Source organism: Micropterus salmoides, unplaced genomic scaffold (genome assembly GCF_014851395.1).
Source record: "Micropterus salmoides isolate LMB-PRFRI ecotype aquatic unplaced genomic scaffold, ASM1485139v1 Ms_hic_scaffold_18, whole genome shotgun sequence".
NCBI classification, from domain to species: Eukaryota; Metazoa; Chordata; class Actinopteri; order Centrarchiformes; family Centrarchidae; genus Micropterus; species Micropterus salmoides.
In genome coordinates, this window is record NW_024040928.1 from 24,423,715 (window position 1) to 24,439,079 (window position 15,365).

The 15,365-nt window shown below is 39.7% G+C and overlaps 1 protein-coding gene across 11 annotated transcripts in view; it reads left to right on the top strand.

Annotated features, from left to right (window-relative positions):
• Positions 1-15,365, top strand: part of afdna (afadin, adherens junction formation factor a) — a 105,017-nt gene that overhangs the window by 58,432 nt on the left and 31,220 nt on the right. For all 11 annotated transcript variants that reach the window (XM_038726405.1, XM_038726412.1, XM_038726410.1 and 8 more), the window contains 4 exons: positions 161-304; positions 569-767; positions 1,395-1,501; positions 6,535-6,615. In XM_038726405.1, the coding sequence (XP_038582333.1) occupies positions 161-304; positions 569-767; positions 1,395-1,501; positions 6,535-6,615 (531 nt within the window). The remainder of the gene's footprint in view (positions 1-160; positions 305-568; positions 768-1,394; positions 1,502-6,534; positions 6,616-15,365) is intronic.

The window sequence follows — 15,365 nt, forward strand, 5'->3', positions numbered from 1 at the left end:
AATTATACTATAACATTTTGTACTCTCGAGTGCATATGTTTAATGTAAAGGATTCGCAAAAGACGACGTTCTAGATAAGGCTGAAGATATACAGACAAGATGTATATGAGATACATATGATCTGTAGCTCATTAAAATGTTTTTTTTGTGTTTTCTCCAGGCCACCACCCTGCTGACCATGGACAAATACTCTATGCAGGATGTGCCGAACATCCATAACACCTGCTTCAAGCTCAACTCCCTGCAGCTCCACGCTCTCATGTCCAACTACCATTGTGCCCCAGACGAGCCTTACATCCCGCCTGTAAGACAAATGCACAGAAACACACTCCTAATAGAGAAAATTCAACTTATGCAACATTATTTATAAACTTAAACTAACACTGTACATGTAGTTTTAATGTATGTTTGATAATGTCAGCTTTATGTAATGCAAGTCAGTTGTGATGAACACATCTGATTTACCCAGATGTGGAAAATGGCCATTACTTTAGATGTAATGAAGCAGACCTGGGAGCCTTTTTGAGGTTGTCTGACATGTGTGCTGCCTCTGGTTGTTTGTTTACAGGAGCTGATCGACCACGTGGTGGCAGTGGCAGAAAATACAGCCGACGAGCTGGCGAGGAGTGATGGGAGAGAGGTTCAGCTGGAGGAGGATCCAGACCTCCAGCTGCCCTTCCTCCTTCCTGAAGACGGCTACTCCTGCGATGTGGTGCGCAGCCTCCCCAACGGCCTGCAGGACTTCCTGGAGCCGCTGCTGCAGAGAGGTAAAGCCACCGGGACCTCTGACCAATATTTTGGAATAAAAATAAATTCTGTTTAGACTAAAGCAAAATTTTTTAGTTATCAAAAATTAATATACTGTCATATCTTACAATATTATCGCCCTCAATATCTCTACTCTTAATATCATTCAGCTAAAAGATGATTTACTGTATTTTATTGTGCATTATAATTATGCAACAGTTCCATATTTGAGGTTTGAATTCCCCCTCCACTCAGAAATGTCTTTTTCTAATTGTTATGTAACTTGGATGTTTGACCTTTGCCGTGCAGAATGATGCATGTGCAGTGTGACACTAGCGAGGAAGAAGGAGCAGATTAATAGTGAAGTATTTTGTACTTAATAATTGAACCGAAAACCAACAACAACACAAGTTATTAGTATTAAATAATCTCAAAGTTTATATTAAGATTTCATGAATGAAATCTTTGTGTAACTACGGCTCCATCTGCATTAAGTTTATTTTTTCAATACGAATTTTGGGTTTATCCCACAGCTAATTCAGGGAAAGAGAGAGTTTTCGTTTGTGTTTTTACACACAGAATTTAGATTTGCGCCTTGATGGACATGTACTTTATGTTTGACCGTGTGTTTGTGTTTCCCCAACCAGGTTTTTGTAGGTTAGTGCCCCATCCCCGTTCGCCCGGTACCTGGACCGTCCACTTTGAAGGAGCTGACTGTGAAAGCAACTTCTCTGCTGCTGACAATTCAGAGATGGTAGGAGATTTACACACTCTCACTCTCTAAACCACTTTGTGTGTGTGTATATCTGGGGAGCATCCAAGGTAAAAGTTGGTGCCACAGAGGACTTGGTTTAATAATGCTGACTCACAGAAGCTGTGGAAACGAAAGTGTACTGTAGATCTGACAGCTAAGACAGCAAAGTGCGAGGGCACAAATTCTTGGAGCCACAAAAGTGTCCGCAGTGTCTTTGATGGCAGCAGAGTAACTTCAGGACATTGGTTTGCTTTTTTCCCCACCATGCTGCACTGAGATGACTTTTCCATGATTAGGAGTTAGCTTAATCAGTGTGTGTCTTCTATTCTGTGCAAACTGCTCCAAAATATATTTCCGAATGAGGAATAAAGATAGGTTCAGAGTTCATTCTGAACCTCAGAAACAACAGTCTCACAACAAGCTCCATTTAGTAGCTGTTCTGGAGCTTTCTGTCATATCACGTGATTATTAGAGCTGGCCTATCAAATAAATTGCCAAAAAAGTTTACATTTCAAAAAATCTTTCAACATTTAAAAACTATGGCTACATGTTCAGCAAAACACCTATTTTTATTTAGAACTATATCTTTTATTCCCAACCTTCAAAATAAAATCAGGACAGTGAAGCACTCTGCAACACATCCCAGCCTGTTATTTTACATGCAAGACATGAGCATATTTGAGCTATAAGATGATAATATGAATTTGCATGGTACCAAGCGTATGATTAATATGTCTAAGATAAATGGTACTGTCATTAATAATTTCACATGGTTGATTTGTTGTAAAGTACAAGTTAGTAACCCGAAGTAGCCAGTGTTAGCTAATATGGATTACATAAGATAATTGTCTGCATCAAGATTATATAAGCTCCCTTCAGTTGCTCTTGTCGACCTTTTCTGGCTAAACTCATCTTTCCACCGTCCTGGATAATTCAGGTGTAAATTATACTGGATTTACTGGGTTTAGGGGAGATTGTGCAGGAGCCCCAGTAGTCAAAACATGATGAAAACATAGATCAGTTTCCAGGTGAATTTAAGACTGAAAAAGGTAAAATTCCTGAACAGATACTGAGCCTGTAGACAATAAGACGGCACAACGGACATAGTTTGACTATATTTAGAAAAGTTTAAACTTGGCAGTTGCTTTGATTTGGGTCCAAAGGTTTGTGTGTGTGTGTGTGTGTGTGTGTGGTCTCCCACTTGGGAGGCAGTGATTACAGTGACTTCAGGAGAGGCAATTTACTTTTCATAACAACCTTCACAGACACACCGAACACACACACACACACACACAATTTAATCAACACCAATCACGCTGCAGAAGTTAGTTAGTGAGCCTGGAGCAGTAAATGATAGACCTCTTTTCATCGACACACACACAGCCACTTCCTCTGTAATTGGTGTGTTTACCCTTGCTCTACTATTTCATGACTGTAGCCTCGACATAATGCTGGCGTCTCTCTCAAACACACACACAGACACACACTCTCTTTGATTAATGGCGTGTGTTCAGGCAGGCTGGACGGGGCGGGACGTAGCTCATGGAAGTCTTGTGCCACCATCACAATCGCTGTTCTGCTCTGAATCCTCTTCAGCACTTTGGATATGATGTAATATGTTTACTGGTTTTACATGTGGTCAGTATTACACGCAGAATATTAAGTATAATAACATTATTTATTGAAATGATCTTCAACATATGCCTTTTGTTTCAAAAGACAAGCTTCCAGCTAAACAACACCCAACTGTGTTTGTGCAGGGATGTGGAAAAGTATCACCGGTTTATTAAGTAATTAAAAATACAGGGCAAAAAACTACAAATTCAGACACAAGGCAGAGTGGAACAAACTGCTTAGAAGCTAAGCGTGAAGGTGTTTGTGTTTATGGAGCACCGGGATTCAGATTTAGTCTGTGTCACAGCAAGTACTCAAATGGCTATTTATAATGTTGAACCTGTTTTCATTGATTTCCGCCGTGCATTGATTTTTTTTTGTAGCAATAAACGCAGCTGTCAGTAGTTAGGACTGTGGCAGCTTTCACACTGTGTGGATGGGACAGTGCACCGCAGCAGTTATTTGAGTTAACTACCATTTAAGTCCTGTAAATATTATTCATTTTTTTAAACAACCCTTCAAGCTGGGTGGTTATTGGAACTGAGTGAGAGAGTTGGGCCACTTGCTGGTAGTATGTATTTATTTTCATAACACAGCCCTCAGATACCATATTTACATGCGGTTCGGATACCTGCAAAATAAAAGTAAAAGGTGCCGGTTAACCTTGGCGACATGCCGGAGGTCTAGAATAGCCTGCCGCATCCACTTTTCCATCTAACTTGCTCAGGGTGGCTGTTTTTTTATCATTAATCCTGAGGTAAAATTGACCTGCTGACAAAACAATCTAAAAATGTCCAATCCGAGTTGAGTAGACCTGTTTTGACAACAGAAAGTTAGTAGTCAGGAAGTCATTGCTGAAGGCATAAAGCTTTACATAAAAAGCCTTACATAAGTTGGTCTGTGGGAAAACTTCACACAGGAGCTTGAAGGATAGGTTCACAGTTTTTTCAAGTCTATATTAAAACGGCACTGAAATTGAAAGGGTTATTGTTTGCTGTAATTCTTCTTGTCGTCCAAACTGGCCCGAAAGAGATCACTTCCTAAAGGGATTTCAGTTTAAGAGATGTGGGACCAATCCACAGTCTTTTATGAGCAAAAATATCTTAAGTTCAACTGAAAATAATGAGACATCTGCAGTCTGAGTTAGACAACTCAAGTGGTTAGCTTCCAAATGCACAGTCTTTTTAGTGTTTTTCTCTCTTTGTGCTTCAACATACTGTATTTTCTAGCTGAGCTGCTAGAAGGACAGTAACAAAGTGGGAATTTGGTTCTTAAAAGACTGTAAGTTTGCTAAGTCGCCCACTTAATTTGTCCAACTCAGAATGTCGAAGTCTCATATCTCCATTATCTCCAGCTGAACTATAGAAGTCATATTTGCACAGAAGGAGGATTGTGAATTATTCCGTCCGTCACTTACATAGAAGTCGCTTTAGGAAAGGATTTCTTCGTGGCAAGTATTGACAACAGGAACAATTACAACAACTACTAACCATTTCAATATACTGTTCAGTTCTTTATTGTCCCACAGGTGGAACTTTAACTTCAGGGCATGTTAGTATTGTTTTAAAGGTTCAGTGTGTAATATTCAGGAGGATACATTTACAGAAATGCAATATAATATACATAAATATGTTTTCAGTGGTGTGTAAAGACCTTACATAATGAGCTGCTATGTTTTTATTACCTTTAGTATGAATCATTTCTATCTACACACAACGCGGGTCCTCTTAAATCGCTATTTTTGGCCGCCATGTTTCTCCAGTAGCCCAAATGGACAAACAGCTCTTCACAGCGTGTTTTGTCACTACCTTAAATACCTACGAAGAAGAAAAGTAACGGTAGTATGAAACTGTTAAATTGATTCTAGGCCAGGCTTAGCCAATTTTTGGTTTTCAAAATCTGAACAATATGAGGAATATAAATGTACCACTCAAAACTTCTTTGTTTAATTTTATGTAAGGAGAACAAGGCTGTAGCAGATTTTTGCTTTGGTACATTGCTGCATAAATAAGAATTATTTAGATTAAAAAGCATATAAAAAGCAAGTACTATAACTGCAACTGTAACATTACACTAACAATTAATGTCTATTTAGAATGATGATGATAATAAAGCAACAAGTCTCCTTTCATACTACTTCTGTTTAATTTTTATGTCAAAGTGCTTCTAAGTTACACCAGCCTGTCCATCAGGAGCAAGATGTCTCTTGATTTAAGGTAAAATGTTACAACATTACTTAGAATGTAAAGACAGCGGTACAAACATTTAAACGGTCTCACAGCTGCAGGTCTTTACTCTCATGTTGTTGCTGGACTCGGTCTGTGTGGCTGTGGGACCATACGGCTCCGTGAGCTGACTGGCCGCCTCATTAGCTTCCCCCGCCGCACTTGCCGAGCTTCTCAACTCCGAAAACATTCAAACACATTTTCGTTTTTCCAACAATTTGGAAACAAAGTGGATTTAGTGATGAAATGGCGTACGAAAATTGTAAAACAAGTTCTGTTCTCCTCTTCTAAAGAGAAGACCAGTTGTTGTTACAGTTGTCGCGCTTTGCATTATGGGGAAACGGTACACGAGGTAGACTGGTCCGATGCATACTGGAGATTTTTCCCAAATCAGTACACCATCCAGGTATTTTGGCATACTGCAGATGTTGCTTTTGTTTGCATACTACATACTACATTTAGGCCAATTCAGTACGTACTGCTAGTTTAGTAGGCGGTTTCAAATACAGCCACAGTTTGTATTCTGGTTGTCATAGTTACAGCTGGGATGTTGTTGTAGTCTGTTTGTTTTTTAGTGTAACTCCAGTGTTGCTGTCGCAGTTGTTGTGCGGTTGTCGTTGTTTTGTTTTAGTTCCTGCAGGTTGCAGAATAATCAACTCGCTCCCTCTGCACACTCACACACACTCAGCTACGATGCTCACAAAAGCACACAACACAAATACACACTAAGATGCAGACATACTTTTGTGTAAGTTTGTACACAAGCTTATTTATTTTGGAGTATCCTCATGTCAGAATATTTTTTTCATGATGTGAGAAACCTCTGTAGCTCTCTATCCTTCTGTGTTTCTCTTGTTCCCCACCCAGTCACCCAGCCCTGGTGTGTATATGTGTGTGTGTATATATATGTGTGTGTGGGTAACCATGATGTGGTTTTCATTCTTGACTTGATTCCAGCGACCACAGGTTCCTTTGTGGTCTTCCCCTTTCCCCTTTATCCCTCCTTCATTCCTTCCCTCCCTTTTTCTCATCCCTCCCTCTTTTTACTCCACAGTCTGATGTTCCTCCGTAATGTTTCAGAGGCATACAGACGCTGGAGAACATTCGCTGAATTTCCCTGAGGCTGTTAAAGACGCATCTGAGAGGTTTCATCCTCACTCACAGTTTGTCCTTCCTGTCTATCTCTCTTTTCAGCCAATGAGGAAAGATCCGGAGGTTGTCACAGTAACCCTGAAGAAGCACAAAGGCATGGGCCTCAGCATCGTGGCTGCCAAGGTAGGAAATACCACCTGGAAATGTCTGTGTGTGTTTTGTGTAAAGAGTTAAATCCAAACTACAGCTAAATCTGAGATCTATCTGAAAGTTGTTTTTTTTTTTATGAGAGAACTTTTTTTCAAGGCAGAAGTCATGTATTTTTCAAACATTTTCTAAAGCAGAACTGTGAATGATTGGCATGAACTTTTTTTTTTTTATCTTGGCGTTGGATTTGTGTGAGTGAGGCTGAGCAACACAGTGCTGACAGAAAAAGGTTGCTATTTTAAATAGACTGCTTTCACTGTTGAGTCTGACAGTGGTGCAGAGACTAAACAGTGACACTGCAAAGAAACCTCTGGATTATTCCTGGCCAAAAACATGTTACAGGGGGAGTGCGTGTGGAGGGGGGGCTGATTTGACTGGGACTATAGATCACTGTCCATGTTATTTATATCGTCACACACCTCTGATGCACTGACAAAACCTGGAAAAAATTATACATCTCACCACTGTGTTTTATTATTGGAAAATTTATGGAATTGGGGAAAAAATAAGATTCATGCATTTCCCTCATGTTAGTTTAAAACTTGGCAAACATACCCAACTGTTTTGGACTTGATTCACTGTGTGGCCTGAAGGAGTAAAGATGGATAGCAGATGGCTGTGATTAGATAAGGATGGATTTGATTTGGATCAGTTAGCCTTTTTAAGAGGTTTCACATTAATTGGGTCTGAAAAGATGACAGGTGTGGACAGTGGCAGCATCTGCTGGGTGAAATCAATATTGCTGTACAAATATTGCCATACTGTCGACATCAAACTAGTAAACTCTATGTCAGCTTAATAGTGAGGGGAGGACAGGGGAATGACATGCAACTAATGTCTCAGACGTAATGAACAGGATATTAAGAAATGTAGACCATCACATTTCTACAAAAAGGACAAATTTTTAATTGTGGTTTAATTGATGTTATGACATACATAATTAGCTAACAAGCCAAGAATTTAACATGCCTAACATACATGTGGCTCATATCTAGAGCTGCTTTCAGCTTTTATCAATGACTCCAACTAACAATTGCTTTCATTACGTATTAATCGGTCAGTTATTTTGTTGTTTTGTCTATAAAATGTCAGAAAATAGTGACCCATAAAAGCTGTTTCTCAATACCGATTTTCGCCAAGTTCGGACTTGGCAAGGTCGTCTCGGTAGTACAAACTTCCAGTTGACTTGATGACGTGGATAAATCCACCTGCCCTTATCCAATCATCGGTGGTTAGAACATCTCCTTCATCAGCCTCCAATTTTACATGAAAGACTGATCATCAGCTGACTCATCCTGAGCTTTCAACAGTTTGTTGGCATCATGAAAGATAAATTAGTAGATCACCCTGGATCTTTCCTAACATTCATAAAGCACCACCTACCAATGCAGACTACCTGGTATGGGGTTTGTTTCTTTCCTGTTTTACATTTGTTATGCATTCTGTGCGGAATCACAAAGTCCAAGGCTGGAAACAAACCCAGAGCAGGTACATGTTATGCACCTCAGAGCCACCGCGATGTCCCACATTGCTTGGATTTGCATTTAAAATGTCAAAGAAAAATGCAGCACAGTTGGATGTCCATTTTGACTAACAAATTCCCTGCGGAAATCCCATGTTAAGGCCTTACTAGCAACAATTTCCCCCTCAGATAGGCTTGCTCACTCTGTCTCCTCTCATGTGAAGCTTGTCTGTTCTGCTTCCATGATGTGCAACTCTTCTGCTTTTTATCAATGAATTCATAGATTAACTTATCATGTTCAGCTGATAGTTGAACTAAAGGTTTGTTGGCAGTCAGCAAAGGTGATGCCTGTTGTCTGCTGATGTCTGTTTTGTTGAAATCTGTTTTTGTGCTTGGCTGCTACTTTTTTTTTTATGGTGAAGTAGATTAGGGCAGCAACTAACAATATTTTGTTGATTATTTTCTCCTTTTAATTGATTAGTTATTTGGTCACTAAAAGGCCAGAAAATGGTGAAAAATGTCTATCAGTGTTTCCCAAAGTGTTTTGTCATCTATCAGTTAGCAGTCATAGAGTAAGGAAAAAATTATTTAAGAAGCTGGAATCAAAGAATTTTACTTATTTTTTTAAAGATTGCTGTAACGGATTAATTGGTTATCAAAATAGTTGGCGATAAATTTAATAGTTGCAGCTCTAAAGCAGATTAAAAAGTGTGTTTCTGCAGGGCAAGACCAATAGCATTTGTTCTCTGGGTGAAACATTAGGACTGTTTCTCTCGGTCTTTAAAGTAGAGTGAGTTTCCTGCTGAAGGTGAGAGATTTCCTGTGTGGCTGTGTCTGTAGAGGACGAGTGAGAAGGAAGGACGTACTGAGGAAACCTCCTTGCTCTGTTTATTTTCAAAGTTGTGTGGAGCAGACGTATGAGAAAAGCAGGCAGAGAGGTGTGTGGGATGGGAAAGGCAGGTAGAGAGTTTTGTCAAACAACTGCTTGGATTCTCGGTAAACTGGGCTGAGCCCTGTCCTGTTATATAACTTTGTCAGAGAGAGAGAGAGAGTGTGTGTGTGTGTGGTATTTCCCTGCTGGAGCTGCAGCAGCGCTCAGTCTGACCAGCCGGCGTCCCAGCTGCCACTTCACCCCTGGATTCACCATTTCTTAACAAACACTGCTATGAGGAACTTGGGTTGGAGGAATTTTTCTGCACTTGGGAACATTTTAGGAATTTACTGCATCTTTTTAGCCACACACGCTGGAATTTGTTCCGTTTTTTAAATTTACACTACTTGTTACACTACAACTGTTCCCGATTTCCAACTTTTTAGAATGACTAAGTTTCCACAATTTTTTTACTCCTCAAATAGGAATTTACAACTTTTTTTGTGTCACATTTCCAGCCGTGAATAGTGATTTTAAACGTAGACGTTCAGCTGAATGAATTACTCCATGCCGGTGTAATTAAGAGGTTTTGGACTTGTCGGTGCATGTTAGCAGGTTAAAACGCTCTGTGGGATAAAAGCAGGTGTGTGCACGTGTGTGTATCCCTGTCTGGACGTCCCAGTGTGAACTGGTCTGGCCAGCGCTGACGAGCGGCTGCATCATGTGGTTTTCTGTGGTGGGCAGGAGAGACCAGGTAACAGTGCTTTGTGTTAAAGATTATTTTCGTACATTTTCATGTCAGTTTTGTCAGTCAAGTTTTGTGATCATCACCACCCTCTGGTGTTATTTTTGAATGAGCTAAATATAAAATTTTAAGTGTGTGTGTGGCTGTGTGCGTATTCAAGCCACATAATGAGCGTGTTTGTTCTGTTCACTCATTTCTCGACAGACCGGATTCCTTAGTGTCTTCTTCATTTTGTGATTCTCTTTGCCTTTGTTGGTTCATGTGCTGTGGCTCCTAACTGGCAGGCACTGGTGAAGTTGCATCTTGCAACTGGTTGAATAGTGAAACATGTGAATAGTAGTGGACCAACATGGGTTTATTGTGTACCCTCCAGTGTGATGGCCTTCTAGTTCGTCTCATGTCACTGTTTGCTTACAGGGCTGTTCTGCTAATGTTTAAACTAAGGTACACAGATGAGACCCAGCTGCCAAAAACACATATTTGTTGCATGTTTGTAAGGTTAAGTTATTTTATTATGCATTATTGATTTCACCCTTTTAATAAATATATTTCACTTGTTGTAGAATTGATCAGTATTACTTGTATGTTTTACACTCATAAATGGAGAGTAAGTGATTCTGCAGAAGGATTGTTATATATTATTTAAACTCAACTGCCAAACAAACGCCCCTCCCTTCAGTGCTCCCTCAGAAGCTCCGCACCCTAAATTTCAAATCTCGGCGGTTTCTCCAGCGTTGAAACACCTTTACCTGGCCATATAACTTTCTCCTCCGTTTACACTCTTCAGACCTTTTCCTCTTTGGCTGTTTCTCAGCCTTTTCTCCTCCTTCACAGTGCCTGGAGTCCAGTACGTTCCTGTGCATGAGCACGCTAACGCCACATGTTGCTGATTGGCTGTACTAATGTTGTGGGCAAGGTCCACACCATTTTGTTTTCCATTTACAGAGCCAGGGCTGTGTAGGAAAAGCCCACACAAAACGGAGAGCTAGCAAACCGTGAGGAAATATTCACTAAATTTAACAAAAAGTGTATTTGAATATAGTAACTTGCTGTCCCTTTAATTGTGAATTAAATCAGATTGACATCAGATTCTGCAAAAATATGCATAAAGTGTGTCCATATTCTTTGCTTAGAGTAAGAGTAATTACATAGAAGCTTAGCAATAAACATTTTATTCTTTTGTTTTGGGATATCCGTGGTCATAATCAACGGACAAAAACTGCCACATTAGTAAAACCAGTTTGTCAAGCAGGTTTTGCAGTGATTGATCCGTAGCATCATATTAAACATGACAACCACTTCTCCTTGGAGCGGAGTGGAGGAGTTTGCTGTCTGTTACAACAGATTTTGTTCTCCCTCTCCTACTGTGTAGGTGTGTTTACTTGTTTATCTGTTCTGGTGAAGAGCAGAGTATTGCCTCTGTGCAGATTTAAAACAACTTAGCTAAATGTTGCAATCCAGTTTTCTCAGAAACATGACAATGTTTCATGCAGGGGAGAAATTATACCAAACTCTTTTAAAAAATCTTGTGCAACCATGGCCAAAATGTGAACCAGAGCCTTGGAACTGAAGTACCAAGACCTGCATGACTTGGGAAAGTTCTCCAAAATGGGAAAAAAAGCTACCTTTGGTCTGTTTGTTCCCACAGTGTGTTTTGAAGTATTGGTTGTGGTTGCGTGTTTGTTTGTTAGCTGACCGAATGGTACTAGAAGTGGAACAATAATATGAGAGGGCTACCCCCTGTGAGCACTGAAACAATAGGAGGATGTAACGCGCGCACACACACACATGCTTTCCTGTACAGCTTCGTGCAGGAGCTGTTTACAAGGTGTGTGGAAGAGAACATTTGTACATCTTGGCGCTCATTATAAAAGCCACCTTTTGTCTAGTGGTAGAATCACAATTTGGCAGGACTGTATGGAACAACAGGGACATAGAAGAGGGGGAGCTAATTGTCTGCTTCTTCTATTCTTTCTAGCTGAACAATTTCAACTTCTACGTTGTCCAAAATATGTCATAATGAAATGCAAGTTATTTTTGAATTTATCTTTGGTCGTCTGCTCTGCAAGTGTTTCCGCACACACGGACTATCCCCATTTATAGTCCCACAAGTGGTGGATGTTTTAGGCCTAAACTGATGGCTGAATATTTCAAATGCATATAAATATATATTGGCTAAAAGTAATCTTAATACGGATCCCTTAGATATTTTTGTGTTTGACTAAAATACGTACCGATAACGATTCAGTGGATTATTGTGGAAATGGTTTTGACCTGTGGGGAAACAGCATTTCCCTAGATTATAGTTACCTCTTTCTATTTACATTCTGACTGGCACTGAATGCAAAAATGTTGTATGGAAGCAAGTATTCACACACATGCAAGCAGTACATTTACTCCAATTGGCAGATGTTTTTTTTCCCCAAAGTGAACAACATACAAGCATCAACAAAGCATCAATACAGTACAGTTATTTTTAAATGAAGGGGTGAACTTCCTGCTGCTTTGTAAAGTGCATTTTTTTGGTTGCATCATAGCATCTGAAACTGGCTTAAAAGTAAGTAAATAAGGGAACATTACAAGTGTACATTTGCTTAACATTAACTGTTTCATGAATGAATCTTTCAATCCAATTGTTCTGATCTTTATTTTAATCATGTTTATTGTGGCCCATTTTCATATTTTAATTGGCATTAAAAAGGTCAATCAGGATCACTGAATAAATTTTTCCTGTTAAATTAGTTGGAATTTTGCTGATCTGGCTGATTCATAGCCACTCTTGTTTTTCTTAATAAAACCTTTTCTACTGTATATAATGCACCAGATCTCACGTGAGTTGTCAGAAACATGTCCTCTCTCAGTAAGTTAATATTAGTTTGTGGTCAGATAAATGGGATTTTGGCAAAAAGAGCTCTTTTTTTGTTGAAATTTAGCCTTTTCTATAGCGGAGGTAGGTGAGCTTTGTTGAAAATATTACAGTAAAAATTGTACAGTGCTCAGAGTGGGGTTTTGAGCGTGCTGCCAGCACGGCTTACCTCTGGAAATTGATAGAATTGTGTCCACATGAAACTTATATCCAAATACAAGTCAAGCGCATCCAATTCAGGATATGAGCCAGATTTATTCCAAGCTCATAAAGCTCTGACAGTACATGTATCCTGACATGACAGGATGGAAAAGTGTGCATTTGAAAGAGTAGTTAAGAGAAACTGCTGTCGAGGAAGTATTCTGTTTTAGTTAATAAAAGTAATGGAAGGCCACGATGGGGAGCATGTTTAAAGCAGCCGACTCCTTCTGGCCATTCCTTCTCTAATCGAGGCCTGGCGGCTTGAAGGTGCGCTTGATTTGTTGTGTCAGGGCACTTGAGAGAACCAGAGCTGTCCATTAAAACACAGTAAATTTAACAGTAAAGCTCACTCTGGTATTCCAGCTATTTTCATAGATCTAACAGAGGCATGTTCACATTCACAGGAAACATTTTGTCATACATGAGTGTGCGGGGCGGCTGTGGTTCAGGAGGTGGAGCGGGTTGCCCATTAATCGGAAGATCGGCGGTTCAATCCCCGGCTTGGCTGTATGTCGAAGTGTCCTTGGGCAAGATACTGAACCCTGAATTGCCCCTGGTGGCTGTTTCACCAGTTTATGAATGAGTGTGTGATACTTACTAAAGGGCAACACAAAAGCGGCTTCTTGACAGTCAATACCACCATCTTATTTCCCAACAATGACACATGTCAGCTCTTCTTTACACATTCAATCCCACATTGGAACATCTCATATACTGAACCTTAACTGCTTCTTCTGTCTGCATAACGTACCTGGTTTGTGCTACATGAACTAAAAGGTGTGTGTTGATGCACAGTATTACTTATGCTATAAGTTGCGGCCCTTCTGGGACCCCTTTAACTTGCTGAAAGTCCCTTCAAACATTCTTAAGGGGTTCAGGAAATTCCCACAAGTGTCTGTGGAGCCAGATTTGGCGCCCCGAATCCCCATTCTGGAAAAGTGCACGATGCTGTGGCTCCATCTGAAACAGAGGCTCTTTTAATGTTTTCTGTAATGTACAACAGACATAAAACTGTCAGAATGATTCACTGGTCTTCTCTCATCTTAATGTCACTCGCAGGAAATTCGTGCCTACATGAATCCAGCCTCATTATTACATATACAGGCACACAAAAACACACAGAGACAGAGAGTCGAAACATTGTGGGTTAAACAGTTTGAAGGCCTGATGTCTCTGCTGTCTTTATGTGCTGGAGAAACTGGAACACAGAGCCTTGGATGATGGAGCACATGACAAATACAGAATGTAACTCTATTCAGTCAATTAACATAGTTAATAAATAGAAAATAGATGAGTAAAGAACCCAATTTAGAGAATACAATGGAGGAACACTCAACAAGTCTTTTCACAGAAGTTGTCCTTGTGTGGATGCACTTTTTAAATATTTTCTTTGACTAATGCTTGTAAGCCATCTTTTAAGTGACTTTGTAGCAATGTAAGTACTGGTAGTTCAAGAAATGATACTTGTCTGAACTCCAGTTTTTAATAGCATGCTTTCATCCTCACTCAAAACACATTTGGCAAAAATATGTGCCACAATGTGAAAGCTCAGGAATGAGTTTGTTTCGTTTAGAACAAGGCAAAACAAAGCTCATTGTTATTTTAAAACAAACTGATCGCTTTGAACCCATTTCAACCCAAATTTTTATGTCCCCACTTGTTTAGACGTTTCCTGCTGCAGGAAAACACAGATCACCGCAATTTACAGTAAACCACATGCAACGAGCCAGTAATCAGCAGTGTAGATGATTATTAAAAATGTTGCGAAAACACAAATTAGCTGCGAATTACGAGCCAGAGTAAATGAAGTAATTTTAGAACAAGAAATGGTTAAAAAGTTCAGTGTTTGAGCTTGCAATTGTATTTTCACTTACATGAAACAAAATCACTTTTTTACCTCATGGAAAATCTAACCACAAGATCCATTTAGTAGCTGTTATGGAGCTTTTGATCATATTAAATGATTACTGAGGTTTCAGTATAAGTGAATGGAGGAAATTTGAGTACATGTGATTTTGATCTAAAGCTTCAGAGCAGCTACATGTTTGGATTGTGGTGATTGTTTTCTCAACTGCTTTTTCAAAACCTCAGATTTTACCTGCATTTTCTGCTGCCCGCCAACCAGGAAGCGCGGAGACGAGCCTGAGCTATGTTAGGTGAGGGATTCCCTACAAGGTAAATGTAAACATTACCGCAGTCGAGTGCTGGCAGGGACCTGGCAGCGGGTGCTGTATATGGATCGGAAGTGCACTTGCAGTTTTTGTCCATATCTGTCTTTTTCTTGAGTTGAGAGTTCATCCAAATGAAATTTAACATCTTTTGCGGCGTCTATTCGACGGAGTCTGGTGTGAGCCGCTATCTTGTTTTGCCCTCCAGGTCACCGCGCATGTCTATTGACTGAAAACTATGGAATGGACAAAATGACTAACCGATTAATCGACAATGAAAATAATCGTTAGTTGCAGCCCTATAACCAACGATAAAACCATCATGCACGTTGAATGAATGCATTGAATTCAGTTTCCTAAAAAAAAAGTCCAAAGACCAAAATTATATTTACAAATGTCTTGAATATTTATTA